Source organism: Eucalyptus grandis, chromosome 2 (assembly GCF_016545825.1).
Source record: "Eucalyptus grandis isolate ANBG69807.140 chromosome 2, ASM1654582v1, whole genome shotgun sequence".
In the NCBI taxonomy this organism is placed as follows: domain Eukaryota; kingdom Viridiplantae; phylum Streptophyta; class Magnoliopsida; order Myrtales; family Myrtaceae; genus Eucalyptus; species Eucalyptus grandis.
The window spans coordinates 51,671,361-51,686,001 of NC_052613.1; the positions used below are offsets into that span (position 1 = coordinate 51,671,361).

General features: G+C 41.3%; 1 protein-coding gene across 1 annotated transcript; it reads left to right on the top strand.

The window, feature by feature from the left end:
- Positions 1 to 710: 710 nt before the first annotated feature.
- Positions 711 to 14,234, top strand: LOC120290779 (uncharacterized PE-PGRS family protein PE_PGRS54-like). The gene is made up of 3 exons (XM_039307196.1): positions 711 to 768; positions 5,488 to 6,045; positions 13,522 to 14,234. The coding sequence occupies exons 1-3, from the start codon at positions 711 to 713 to the stop codon at positions 14,232 to 14,234; spliced, it is 1,329 nt and encodes a 442-aa protein (XP_039163130.1).
- The last annotated feature ends 407 nt before the right edge of the window (positions 14,235 to 14,641 follow it).

A 14,641-nucleotide genomic window follows, 5' to 3' on the forward strand; every position in this document is an offset into this window, starting at 1 on the left:
AGCACACTGTGTAGAATGTTGTTGTGGAGAATCTTCTTCCTCGGTCAAGTCAAAATGTGTAGGACCCTCTAGCATATTCCGTGGTCCCCTACTTGAGATCTGAGACGACTTCCTTTGGAAAGACATCTTCACAGTCGAGGAGGATTTCACGAACACGTTCGGATGAAAAAAGACGAAAACTTGTAGAGCAAACTTGAGAGTAGAAGTGAGAGAGTAGAAATAGTGTATTCTAGGGTTCAAGAAAACGTAAATGAAGAAGAAAGACTCGACGGTATATAAAGAAAGTAAAATGGGGTGTAAACGAACCATCACAAAGAAAAAGAAAACTTCCTTTTTCAAAAATAAAAACTGCCAAAAATTCAAAAATTTGAAAAAGATAATTTCTTGGAATAAAATAGGTAAGTAATGTTTCAAATATCAACATACCTATTTGAAATTTTCATACTAAAATTAAATTACCCGCATTGATGACATAATAACTTACATAAGTAATTTCTAGACATTATGAGTCTGACCACCTTCAGACTTTAACTAGTGGGAAATAGAATATTCAGTCTGGTGCAAATAGACTCAAATAGATTTTTCTCCAGTGGCTTTGTAAATATGTTTGCCAACTGATTCTTCTAGTCAATGAACTGAATCATAATTTCTCCATTTTGAACATGATCTCTTATAAAATGGTGTCGAATCTCCATATGCTTTGCCCTTGAATGAAGAATTGGGTTATTCGTGAGATTAATAGCACTAGTGTTGTTGCATTTGAACTCGGTGCATGATTTTTCAATTCCAAAGTCTCTTAGCTGTTGTCTTATTCACAAAATTTGGGAACAACAGCTTCCAAGAGCGACATATTCTGCTTCTGCTATTGATAAAGCTACAATACTTTACTTCATTGAGAACCAAGACACCAACTTATTGCCCAGCAGTTGACAAATACAAGAAGTACTCTTTTTATCAACTTTACAACATGCTAAATCTGCGTCTGAATATCCAAGAAGAGTAAAGTCTCATTCTTTGTGATACCATAGACCTAGCTTTGGAGTAGTTGCAACGTATTTGATGATGCGTTTTGCAGCACTTAAGTGAAATTCTTTAGGATCTTATTGGAATCTGGCACAGATGTAAACACTAAACAAAATGTCAGATCTAGATGCAGTAAGGTAAATAAGCAAACCAATAATACTTCTGTAAAGCTTCTGGTCTACTTTCTTTCCTCCTTCATTTTTGTCCAGCTTCGAAGAACTTGACATTGGTGTTTTTGTCTTCTTGCAATTCTCCAATCCAAATTTCTTGATGAGATCTTTTGCATACTTCTTTTGGTGAATAAAAATACCTTTATTTGATTGTTTAACTTGCAATCCAAGAAAGAAGGTTAACTCACCTATCACACTCATCTTGAATTCATCCTGCATACATCTAGAGAATTTCTTGTATAGATTTTTATTAGGAGATTCAAAGATAATATCATCAACAGAAATTTGAACTAACAGAAAGTCTTTACCCTCTCTTTTTATGAACAAAGTAGTATCTACATTTCCTTTAACAAAATCATTTTGGGTTAAGAATTTACTTAACCTTTCATGCCAGGCTCGAGGTGCTTGCTTAAGTCCATACAAGGCCTTTTTCAGTCTGTAGTTTGAGTCTGGCTTTCTTGCATCTTCAAATCCAGGTGGTTGTTCCACATAGGCTTCTTCTTGGATGAATTCATTTAGGAATGCACTTTTTACATCCATTTGGAATAACCTGAAATTTTTATAGCAAGGAAAAGAAAGTAATAATCTAATTGCTTCTAACCTCGCTACTAGTACATAGGTCTCGTCATAGTCTATCATTTCTTCTTGTGTATATCCTTTGACCACGAGTCTTGCTTTGTTTCTGACCACTTTACCTTTCTCGTTCACCTTATTCCTAAAAATCCATTTAGTCCCAATAATAGACTTACCTTTAGGTTTAGGAATTAGTTCCCAAACATCGTTAATGCTGAACTGTCTGAGCTCTTCTTGCATAGCTTCGATCCAACTTTCATCAAACAGGGCTTCTTCTACACTTTTGGGTTCTATCTCAGAAACAAGTGCTAAGGCGCCAGACTCTGTTTGGGATAACTTGACTTATGCTTCCAGTTGCTAGTTGGTCTGAGAGTCTACTGATCCTCTACTTCAGTTGAATCTTCTAATTCTGCTTGTTGCTGTTCTCCAGAAGCCTGAACCACTTTGGAGGAAGTAAACTTTGTTAAGTCTAGAGCAGTTAAGATTCTTCAAGTTGAGTCTGATCTAGTTGATTTTGTATAGAGTCTTGAAACTTGACGTTCATAGATTCTTCCATAGATTGAGTCTTCTTGTTAAATGCTCTGTATGCTTTGCTTGAGGTTGAGTAGCCAAGGAAAATTCCTTCATCTAATTTTTCTTTAAACTTCTCAGTTCGATCATTTGCATTTTTCAAGACATAACATTTACAGCCAAACACATGAAAGTAAGAAACATTTGGCTTCTTCCCTTTATACACTTCATAAGGAGTTTTCTCTATAATAGGTCTCAAGAACATTCTGTTGATGATGTAGCAAGCTGTAGAAACTAATTCAGCCCAAACTCAAAAGGAAATTTTACTCTCAATTAAGAGGGTTCTGGCCATCTATTGCAAGGATCTGTTCTTCCTTTCCACAACCCCATTTTGTTCCAGAGTGTATGGAGAAGAAAAAATATGCTAGAAACCAGATTCATCACAAAACTTCGCAAAGTCTTGATTTTCGAACTCACCTTCATGGTCTGTTCGTATGCTCGAAATAGCATACCTTTCTCATTCTGAACCTTCTTGGCAAACTTTAAAAAGTGAGAGAAGGCTTTGGACTTATTTACCAGAAAGTAAACTCAAGTAAAGCGAGAGTAATCATCCACGATTACTAAGTAGTATCTCTTTCCACTAATACTTTGACTTCTGGTTGGTTCAAAGAGGTCCATATGCAGAAGCTGCAAAGCTCGATTAATAGAAACTTGATTTACAGGTTTAAAGGAACTTCTAACATGTTTTCCCAAAACACATGAAGTGCATAATTCAGATTTTTGATAAGTCAAGTTGGGGAGACCACGAACAAGCTTCTTGGAAGAAATCTTTGCAATCTGCTTCATGTTGACATGGCCAAGCTTTCGATGCCAAAGATTTGCTTCATCTTGAATGGATATAAGACACTGAGAACTTTTTGATTTTATATCCAGAAGGTAAATATTCCCATGCCTTCATCCAGTGAAAGATTGAGAGAGATCTTTACTCGTTCCTAAACAGATGTCTTCTTGGAAATTTATTTTGAATCCAGTATCGCAAAGTTGACTTATGCTGAGTAGATTGTAATTCAGATATTCCACCAAGGAGACATTGTTGATAGTTAGGCTTCCAATCTTCATGATTCCACATTCAATAATTTTTCCTTTGCTGTTCCCACCAAAGGAAACTTTTCCACCATTCATATGAACAAATTTTATAAAGAAACTCGAATCTCCTGTCATGTGTCTCGAACAACTACTATCCAAATACCATTTGATCTTATTTTTTTATAGTGACCTGTGGTCAAAAGAAGAACTCAAGCTTTCTTTGGTACCCGTATTTTCTTGAGTTCAGGAGAGTTAGTATTGAAAACAGTCTTTGCGCAATCCTTCTTAATAGGTCTCCAAATCTTGGGACATTTGTCACGCCCCGAACCTCGAGCACGCGCACATCCCACTGTGGTCGATAGAAATGTGACTTCCCAGGACATGTTGTCGACCCATTCATTTAATTACACATGTGGAAGCGAAACAAATCCCCTGACAACATTTAACTTGGGATAGAAAAGTAGGCAATCAATCACAACCAAACAAGCTTTCTTATAAACACATAGGTTTATATACAACACTGGATTGTCTATAAAATAGACCGGCTCAACAAAAAGGGAACTGTCCTATGACCAACTAGTCAAACACGTTCGCCAATTCTTCGGTCTCCATCTCCACAAATGTCCATGGCTTCGAGTCCTCCACGATCATCATCTAAGGACCTGAAAATATTGAGCCCACGATGGGGTGAGACAATGTCTCAGCGAGTTCTACCCCCTAAGACTCGATTAGGAAGAAAACACGCCACAAGGCGCTCTAGCCACACAAATAGGACATAAGACTTACCTCGCCTTCGATCCTTCCTCCAAGTTAGTACAATTCAATTCTCAATCAATCGATCGATCCAATCGATCAATACACCTAGAGGGGGGTGAATAGGTGCAAAAAGAAGTATTGCAAGACTTATCAATTTAATTCGTCTTTTGTGGATAATAGGCTGAAGAAAAAACATACTATAAAGAGATATATAAAGCTAGGAATTAAAGTAAAGAGATTAGGGAAAGAGAATTGTGACATAAGGTTTATAGTGGTTCGGCTTAGATCAAGCCTATGTCCACTCTCCCGCACTGACAGCCCACTGGCTGGATTTCACTAATGTCGCGACCTACCCTCGGGGGGAGGAAACAGGTTTAGGGGTATTGCCTAAAGGACGGGCTTAAAGCCCATGATTAGACGCGGGCTCTCCCAAGCTCATACCCCGCGTGACATTGGGATATTCTTAAGAAATTTTGCACAAAAGGAGTCGCCACTAGCCTATTGGGGTCGGCTAGAAACCAAGCGAGGCATGGGAGTGTACCTCACTTCCTACGCAACCAGAGAATCTAAGTTCGGGGACTTGATTACACTAATTAACCAATTAGTGCCCTTTCGGTACCTAATCTTGTTCATTTTAACAAAATGATTTTTGGCAAGCAATTTGAATTAATTTTGTACTTATCCACTAACATGTGAGGTGATCATGCGGGTGCGCAATCATTAAAGTAATAATCACAACTACCAAGATCCTAATTGCCATAAAATTAAAACACATGACATCAAATAGAATTAGATATATAAATTAAACATGCAACATAATTAATATACGAGCACATAAAAGTCTAATTACACTAAAATGGCAATACATGACAAGTCCTAATCAAACCCCATCATTTTGAATTTTCGAAATTTTTAATTTTTTTAATTTTTTTAAATTTTTTTAAAGAAAAATAATTTTTTTAATTTTTTTAAAGAAAAATAATTTGTTTTTATTTTTTAGTTATTTTTTAATTTTTTAAAATTTTAAAATTTTTGGATTTTCGAAATTGTTTTTTTTAAATAAATATATATATATATATTTTAAACCGGACCGAACCGGTCCGGTCCAACCCAACCTGGGTTCAGCCCGGTCGGCACGGATCGGGTCCGGTTGGAGACCGGACCTGGGTTCGGTCCGATTAGGAGCAGGTGGGCCCGAATCGCGGGCCCAACCCAAGAGGTCCCCCTCCTCTCTTTTTAAAAGAAAGCGAGCCACAAGCCTATATTAAACCAAAAGCCCAAAAACCCACAAGCAAAAACAGCCCAAACCCGACCCGATTCACCTAAAACCCTACCCATTTCTTTGACCCGGTTTGTACCTCCTCTTTAGGGTTTGCTGGCGGCGCTGACAACAGCGGCGGCGGGCTTGACAGCAGCGGCGGCACAGCGGGTGGCAGAGGCAATGCGGCGGGCGATGGCGGCGTCGAGCAGGAGGACGGAGTAGCGAGGCAGCAGCGTCAGGGACGGCGACGCAAGCGAGGAGGAACTCCAGCGGCTGGCGGGACGGTGGTCGACTCGGGTGGAGTGGCGGTGGCGCGAGGAGGCTTGGGCAACGTCGGAGACAGCGGCGGCGGGTGCTGTCGGTTCGCAAGCAGAGCGCGGCAGGTCGTCACGGGCGGAGGCGCGGCGATGGCTCGAGCTGCTGCGCGGTGCTTTGGCGGACGTCCGGCGCCGGCAGCAATGGCGCGAAGGTGTGGGCGTCGCTCGAGGTGCGAGAACGGCGGCTCGGCGTCGAGGAGAAAGGGCGGACTTGCGGGTGGCTTTGGCGGCGAGCTGCTCCCGGCTTCTCAAATGGGTTTCGGGAAGACAGTGGCGGTCTCGGTTGGTCGAGCGGCGTCGGGTTGGGGCGGCGAGGAGGACAGCGGCTCGGATGGCGTTGGGCAGTGCCGTCGTTGCCCTCCTCCCCTCCGTTTCCTCAGATTTGGGTTCCGGAGAAGACGGCGGGGGACGGCATCGATTGGGCGGCTCGGCGCCGCTCCTTCTTTTTTTGAACTCTCTCTCTCTGTTCCCCCTTTTTTTGTTCCCGATGCTCTCCCTCTCTCTCCCTTTTTTTTTGTTCCCCACTTTTCTCCATCCCCCCTCCCCCCTGCTATTGCTAGGGTTTCACCAAAAATGGAGGAGGGAGAAAGCGGCATGGGCCGGGCCAAGGCAAAATCCGGCCCGGCCCCTTCCATGTCTTCTTTTTTTCTATTTTTTTGTTTTCTTTTTTTTTGTTTGTTTTGTTTTCTTTTTTTTTTAAACGACTAATTCGTAATTCTGTAGACAATTAAATCCTAAATGAAAAATGGGAAAATTTAGGTGTCAACAGCTGCCCCTCTTTGAATGGGAGCTCGAAGAGGTTCCTTTCAAAGACAAAAGACACCTAAATTATTTTGACGATAGACCCAGGTGCATAGGCACGTATTAGGTTGATGGAAAGAACTCATAACTATGAAAGAGCGTCTTGTCAATAAGAGGAAGAAAGACTCCCGGTTACAAAGCTCTCCGGGCTACAAAAGCTCATCGTGTCATAGGAAGAAGGACTCCGGGCTACAAAGCTTTCCGGGCTACAAAAGCTCTCCGGGTCATGAGAAATGAGGAAGACTCTAGGATACAAGGCTCTCCAGGTCATAAGAAGTGATGAAGACTCTAGGATACAAAGCTCTCCGGGTCATAAGAAGTGAAGAAGACTTCAGGATACAAGGCTCTCCGGGTCATAAGAAGTGATGAAGACTCCAGGATACAAAGCTCTCCGGGTCATAAGAAGTGATGAAGACTCCAGGATACAAAGTTCTCCGGGTCATAAGAAATGAGGAAGACTCCAGGATACAAGGCTCCTCCGGGTCATAAGAAGTGATGAAGACTCCAGGATACAAGGCTCCTCCGGGTCATAAGAAGTGATGAAGACTCCAGGATACAAAGCTCTCCGGGTCATAAGAAATGAGGAAGACTCCAGGATACAAGGCTCTCCGGGTCATAAGAAGTGATGAAGACTCCAGGATACAAAGCTCTCCGGGTCATAAGAAGTGATGAAGACTCCAGGATACAAAGCTCTCCGGGTCATGAGAAATGAGGAAGACTCCAGGATACAAGGCTCTCCGGGTCATAAGAAGTGATGAAGACTCCAGGATACAAGGCTCTCTGGGTCATAAGAAATGAGGAAGACTCCACGATACAAGGCTCTCCGGGTCATAAGAAGTGATGAAGACTCCAGGATACAAAGCTCTCCGGGTCATGAGAAATGAGGAAGACTCCAGGATACAAGGCTCTCCAGGTCATAAGAAGTGATGAAGACTCCAGGATACAAAGCTCTCCGGGTCATAAGAAATGAGGAAGACTCCAGGATACAAGGCTCTCCGGGTCATAAGAAGTGATGAAGACTCCAGGATACAAAGCTCTCTGAGTCATAAGAAATGATGAAGACTCCAGGATACAAAGTTCTCCGGGTCATGAGAAATGATGAAGACTCCAAGATACAAGGCTCTCCAAGTCATAAGAAGTGATGAAGACTCCAGGATACAAAGCTCTCCGGGTCGTAAGAAGTGATGAAGACTCCAGGATATAAAGCTCTCCGGGTCTCATAAGAAGTGATGAAGACTCCAAGATACAAAGCTCTCCGGGTCATAAGAAATGATATGACTGAGGTCTCATCGTGTAAAAAGAGTTTTGACCGGGTATGATAGTCTCATCGTGCATGAACGGGTTTCGACTGGGAGGCGGACAAGTGTGGTTTACGGATGAACCCACCAATCTTGGAGATGATATGGTTTAAGGTTAACCATAAGCCTTTGGAGGCGACATGGTTTAAGGCTGACCATTAACCTTTGGTTTTTATGGAAGCACCCGCTAAACCCTTGGAAAACTGAATGGCTTCACTGATGAATCCTGTCAAACTCAACTTGAGCAAATGTCATTAGAGACGTCATCAAGAGATGTATTGGCGATATTGCAGCAATAATTGAACAAAATAATCAAGCTAAGTCCGACTGCTTTAGAAAAACATTCGATGTTCATCAACCTCATGTGACGCAAAATTGTCATCTTGCTCATGGATATATCATTAATCATCAAATTCTCTAGGAGACAAGTTACTATCAGAACGGTTACGACTCGAGAAAAATGTTCATTAAGCATGCCAAACTAGAGCTTCTTAGTCAGAAAGGGTTTCTCACGCACTCTTAATAAAAGGGCTACTTGATCCCATCCATTCATGTGGGGAGATAATTGGTTGCTGAAGGTATCTCACATAACCTACGTCGAAGGCTTCTGGAAACATTCGCAATGAGCACAACCTAATCGATCAAAAAGGTCTTTTGAAATGACCGCAATATAGGCTCGGTTAGGGCTTACACAAAGAAATTATTGCTTTGAGGCCAACAAAGGAACATTTGTCACTATCTTCATCGGCTTTACAAGTCGAGAGCTTGGAAGATGAGACAAGATAAAATTACTTCCACTCCTTCAAGCAGTAGCTTCTTGGTGGTACTCTCATTTTCACTCAAACCATCCCAATCAGAAGAGACTTTGGAAGAGGGTTGTAATGTTGGCTTAGGAGAGGCTCGAAAGGCTTAAAATTTTCAAGAGGGTTTTTAAGAGTTGGTGATCATCATGACATCATGACCAGGTCACTTGACATTTCCAAATCATTTGGCTTTTGAAATACAACGCATCTCGAAAGTCCCTTAACTAATCTTTTATGCATGGGAGCTTTGCTCCTTTCTCTAATGTCCTTTGCTCTTGTGATGAATTTTTTTTTTTTTGCGTAAGCACTTGGACCTTGATAATTTTTTTCACATAAGATGCAACTTTTGGCTTTTTTTTTTCTTAACAGGCATTGGCCTTGCTTTTACCAGCACACCTTGCTTTTTCATGCCCCCTAGTTTGTAGAACTTTTTGCTCTTTGAACTCTTGGAGCTCTTATGACTTTCGAGATACTTTTCACATTTTCTCGTGACTCTCAATTGTATTTGGTCAATTCTCATGCCTTGCCCCAGTGAAGGGAAATGATCACCGCTTGGGGTTCAGAAATGAATAATCAGGCCCAAATTGGTTAAAGCAATGGATATCAATGTTTGGGTAGAGAAGGAAATGCTCTTCTTCACTTTGGGATAAGTCGAGATCTAATGAGAATTCATTTGAAGCTATCACCAGAAGATTGATGCAAGTGAAAGTAATAGAATCTTTCTCAACCTTTCGCTTTACAACACGACCGTAACCTCCTATGTTGCCTTAATGTAGGGTCATTCTCAATAGGGGTACTTTGAAGGATCATCTTTATTTGGCTCAAAAGGGTAACAAGATGTCTGCTTGGTACTTAGGATTGATGAATGAAACGCTTTTGTCATTTCGATCTTTGTGCTCAACGCGAATGAATCTTTCGTCCTAAGAGAATATCGCTTTTCACTCAACTCTCAAAAGTGTTTAAAGGACGTGTTTGGAAATGGGCTTGCCTTTCTTCATCCTAAGCACTTCTTGTTTGGCATGGTTAACGTCTCCATCTCACTCTGTCGAGATCATCTGAATAGATCAATCTCCATAGGGAAATTTGATTCAAAATGAATAATTCACAAAACGAGAAAACAATTTTGGGATAAAAAGGATCTTCAAAAGGTTTGTAATTTTTTTTCTCAATTATTCATTTCATTTTTTTTGTCTCTAGGAAAGCGCAAAAGGTTCTTTTTTGTAATGGACATTCTCCATTTTTTTTTTACTTTAAAAAAAATTGAGAAGAAGGGTACTTACCTGCGGCATGGTGACCCGTAACCCTGTAAAGAATGTGAAAGAATATGTTAGTGTAAAAATCTTTAGGGAATGAAATGTTGGAAATGATACATTATTACCCTTCATTCGCTTTCATCTTTTGGGCACTAACATCTCTTGGATTCACATTCGTGGATATTTGGTAACTCGACAATACCATTCCCTTGCATTCGCTTTTAAGTGCTTGATGTCTTCCTGATTCCTTGGTGGAAGGCGCTGCTTCTACGGTTAAGGTGCAACTTTTTTATATATCACCCTGTAAGAAGGAGAGATGAAACAAGTTATCTCCATTCTTAGTTAGGTTCAAATGAGGAATGATACATCCTTTTTGATGAATTTGGCAATGTTGTTCCAGCACACTTTATTGATGGATGAATGAGAGATTTTTCTTTAAATCAAACGTTGTTCTCCCACTTTTTATATGACAAACCTGTGTTCCGTTCGAGTTTGGCCTGTACCAAAGAAAATGATATGTCATTTTTTATACTGAAGAGAAATCAAGTTTAGGAACGAGTTACATCCTTTACAAAGTCGAGTGATCAACATCCCAATGTATCTCTCATGGAGGAAGAAATAATATTGCGCCTCCATTTCATTTGAATCCTTCTTTGTTTAAGATGAACATGACTTAATAATGCTCTATCGCATTTGTTGAAACATTACAAAACTTGGTACTCTTGATGTCTCATTGACAATGAAAAGAAAATCAAGTCGAAACGGTATCGAAATGAATAATTGAAATCGATACAGTTTACTCTTCCTTTGAATTTGTCCTTTTGGATATTTGACAACTCCTTTCATTTGTCTCATCATGTAAAGTGAACGAGATCGATGGGTTGTTTTGGCATCTAAGGCATTTGCGAATAACAAAACTTCTCAGAATGGAATTCAAATTTGTTCCGCCTCTACGGAAAATTGGTGCCGACGAAACCTCAACGCATGCTTGCTCTTCGAGTTCGATGAGCCCAAGAAAACGACTACGTGAAAAGAGGGCATTAAGCAACGTTTTCTTGAATTTCATTTGGAAGGTAAACGTATAGGTTCACTTAAAACACTTCTGATTTTTTGATTTTTTTTTTTGCTTTGTTTTTTTTTATAAAAAAAAATAATAATGATGATTTGCATGAAACTGAATTCCATCATTAAAAATGAGTTGCATGATTTACAAAGGCATTAATTGGATTGACAATCAAAACTCAAAACAGAAAACACGACTCTTAACAAGAGTAAAGACAATAATAAAATACGAGAAACTCTTGCTCAAATGAAAGTAAAAATCAACTCTTGTCCTAGTTCTTGATTCACTTCTCTGTGTGGTCAAACACGAGAATGTCATGGAGCATTACACATAACCTGCAAAAAGATGACAATGTCAGTACGTGAATGAGAGAAAATGATATCTTAATAAGGTCGCTTTTTACAATAAAATCGAGGCGACGATACATGCCCCACAGTCCTTATTATGGGATTTTAGTATTTCGCCAAAATTTTATCATAAAAGAAGACATCATTAAAATTATCAATACACGGCCATCAATCGAATACCCACTTTTATTCCAAAATTTTCGTATGCAAAAGTGTCATTGATTTTTGAAAGATTGATTTGTGATTTTACTCTTAGAAAAATGAAGTGATTTCTATTTTGAGGAATTTATACACAAAATGATTTGCATTAGTCTCAAAATGTGAGAATGAAAAGTTTGATAAAACAGACAATTTCAATTTTTGTGCACCAATATAAAATCACAACTTGAAAAAAAAATTTCTTTTTTTTTTCGAAATGATTTTTGAGCCCATAAGTAGAAATTTAAACAAAACCATGTGTTCAATAGGGCCAAATCAAAATGTTTAGAACTTGCATTCAAATGCTCACTTGTCAAAAGTGATTGCCAATTTTTCAATCATAAGCTTGCATCACCGAGGGCATCCGATTGATTTCCGCGAATTTCAAGATGAAAATGCAATACAAAATGAGCAAATAAAAAGGGAAATGATACTTACAATGGGTGTCGACATTTGTCTCATGCTGTTTTTTTTTTTCAATCACATAGACATGCACATGGAATGTGGTTCGATTTCTACTCTATACGGCCCAAAATGGAGCCATGGGATCACAGGACTGAACCAACAAGCTCATGACTAGGTCGTGTTACCCATGACTCCGGCTTCGTCAAAGAATCGACCTGTGTCGCATGCTCGCAGACCGGGGTGGGTACCTTCGACATGAAGAAAGAAATTTCGGGGTAGAGATGGGCGACTCATACTACGCGGTTGTAGTCGGAGTGGTATCCACCTCAACACCATCCTAAATAATCCTATGCAACCCAGGTCCGGCAGCAGGTTGTGTGTGCTAGGGTGTAGTGCAATGCAAAAGATACATGCACAACAATTGATAGGCAAACAACACTCCGTACATAAAAAATAAACCATACATTCCAACACCTCACTGCAAGACAAAGGTGAGCAAACACTTCACCTTATACCTCCCATTCTGCAAAAACATTTAACACCTTTAATGTTAGGGACGTACCTGGAATCCTCGCTGCCAAACAAAAATATCTTTTGAACAAGATTAATTCTGGCCTAAGTCCTCTAAGGTCCAAAACCAAGTTCCCCAGCGGAGTCGCCAAGCTGTTGCGACCTATCCTCGGGGGGAGGGAACAGGTTTAGGGGTATTGCCTAAAGGACGGGCCTAAAGCCCATGATTAGACGCGGGCTCTCCCAAGCTCATACCCCGCGTGATGTTGGGATATTCTTAAAAAATTTCACAAAAAGGAGTCGCCACTAGCCTATTGGAGTCGACTAGACACCAAGTGAGGTAAGGGAGTGTACCTCACTTCTTACGCAACCAGAGAATTTAGGGTTGAGGACTTGATTACACTAATTAACCAATTAGTGCCCTTTCGGTACCTAATCTTGTTCATTTTAACAAAATGATTTTTGGCAAGCAGTTTGAATTAATTTTATACTTATCCACTAACATGTGAGGTGATCATGCGGGTGCGCAATCATTAAAGTAATAATCACAACTACCAAGATCCTAATTGCCATAAAATTAAAACACATGACATCAAACAGAATTAGATATATAAATAAAACATGCAACATAATTAATATACGAGCACATAAAAGTCTAATTACACTAAAATGGCAATACATGACAAGTCCTAATCAAACCCCATCATTTTGAATTTTCGAAATTTTTAATTTTTTAAATTTTTTTAAATTTTTTTAAAGAAAATTTTTTTAAAAATTTTTTTAAAATTTTTTTAAAGAAAAATAAATTTTTTTAGTCATTTTTTAATTTTTTTAAATTTTAAAATTTTTGGATTTTCGAAATTGTTTTTTTAAATAAAAATATATTTTTTTTTTAAACCGGACCGAACCGGTCCGGTCCAACCCAACCCGGGTTCAACCCGGTCAGAGACTGGACCCAGGTTCGGTCCGATTAGGAGCAGGTGGGCCCAACCCAAGAGGTCCCCCTCCTCTCTTTTTAAAAGAAAGCAGGCCACAAGCCTATACTAAACCAAATTCCTAAAAACCCACAAGCAAAAACAGCCCAAACCCGGCCCGATTCACCTAAAACCCTACCCATTTCTTTGACCTGGTTGTACCTCCTCTTTAGGGTTTGCTGGCGGCGGCGCGACAACAGCAGCGGCGGCGGGCTTGACGGCAGCGGTGGCGCGGCGGGTGGTAGAGGCAATGCGTCGGGCGGCGGCGGCATCGGGCGGGAGGACGGAGCGGCGAGGCAAAGCCGGCTGCGCGTCGTCGGGGAGGCGGCGGCGAGCTCGCGGCGAAGCGGTGACGCGAGCTTGCGGGCGAGGAGGAACTCCAGAGGCTAGTGGGACGGTGGCCGACTCGGGTGGAGTGGCGGTGGCGCGAGGAGGCTCGGGCGACGTCGGAGACAGCGGCGGCGGGTGCTATCGATTCGCGAGCAGAGCGCGGCAGGTCGTCACGGGCGGAGGCGCGGCGGTGGCTCGAGCTGCTACTGACGGTGCTGGTGGACGTCCGGCGCTTCGGCAGCAACGGGGCGAAGGTGTGGGCGTCGCTCGAGGTGCAGAGAACGGCAGCTCGGCGTCGAGGAGAAAGGGCAGACTTATAGGTGGCTTTGGCGGCGAGCCGCTCCTCGGCTTCTCCGATCTGGGTTTCGGGAAGACAAAGTGGCGGTCTCGGTTGGTCGAGCGGCGTCGGGTTGGGGCGGCGAGGAGGACAGCGGCTCGATGGTGTTGGGCAGCGCCGCCGTTGCCCTCCTCCCCTCCGTTTCCTCATATTTGGGTTCCGGAGAAGACGGCGGGGGACGGCATCGATTGGGCAGCTCGGCGCTGCTCTTTTTTTTGAACTCTCTCTCTGTTCCCCCTTTTTTTGTTCCCGATGCTCTCCCTCTCTCTCCCCTTTTTTTTTGTTCCCCACTTTTCTCCATCCCCCCTCCCCCTGCTATTGCTAGGGTTTCACCAAAAATGGAGGAGGGAGAAAGCAGCATGGGCCGGGCCAAGGCGAAATCCGGCCCGGCCCCTTCCATGTCTTCTTTTTTTTCTATTTTTTTGTTGTTTTTTTGTTTTCTTTTTTTTGTTTGTTTTGTTTTCGTTTTTTTTTTAAACGACTAATTCCTAATTCTGTAGACAATGAAATCCTAAATGAAAAATGGGAAAATTTAGGTGTCAACAACTAAGAATCAAAAGAGATTTTATAGTCTCACGTCCTTGATTCCACAGTGTAGAGACTCTACTACACTTCCTCAAGGTCTC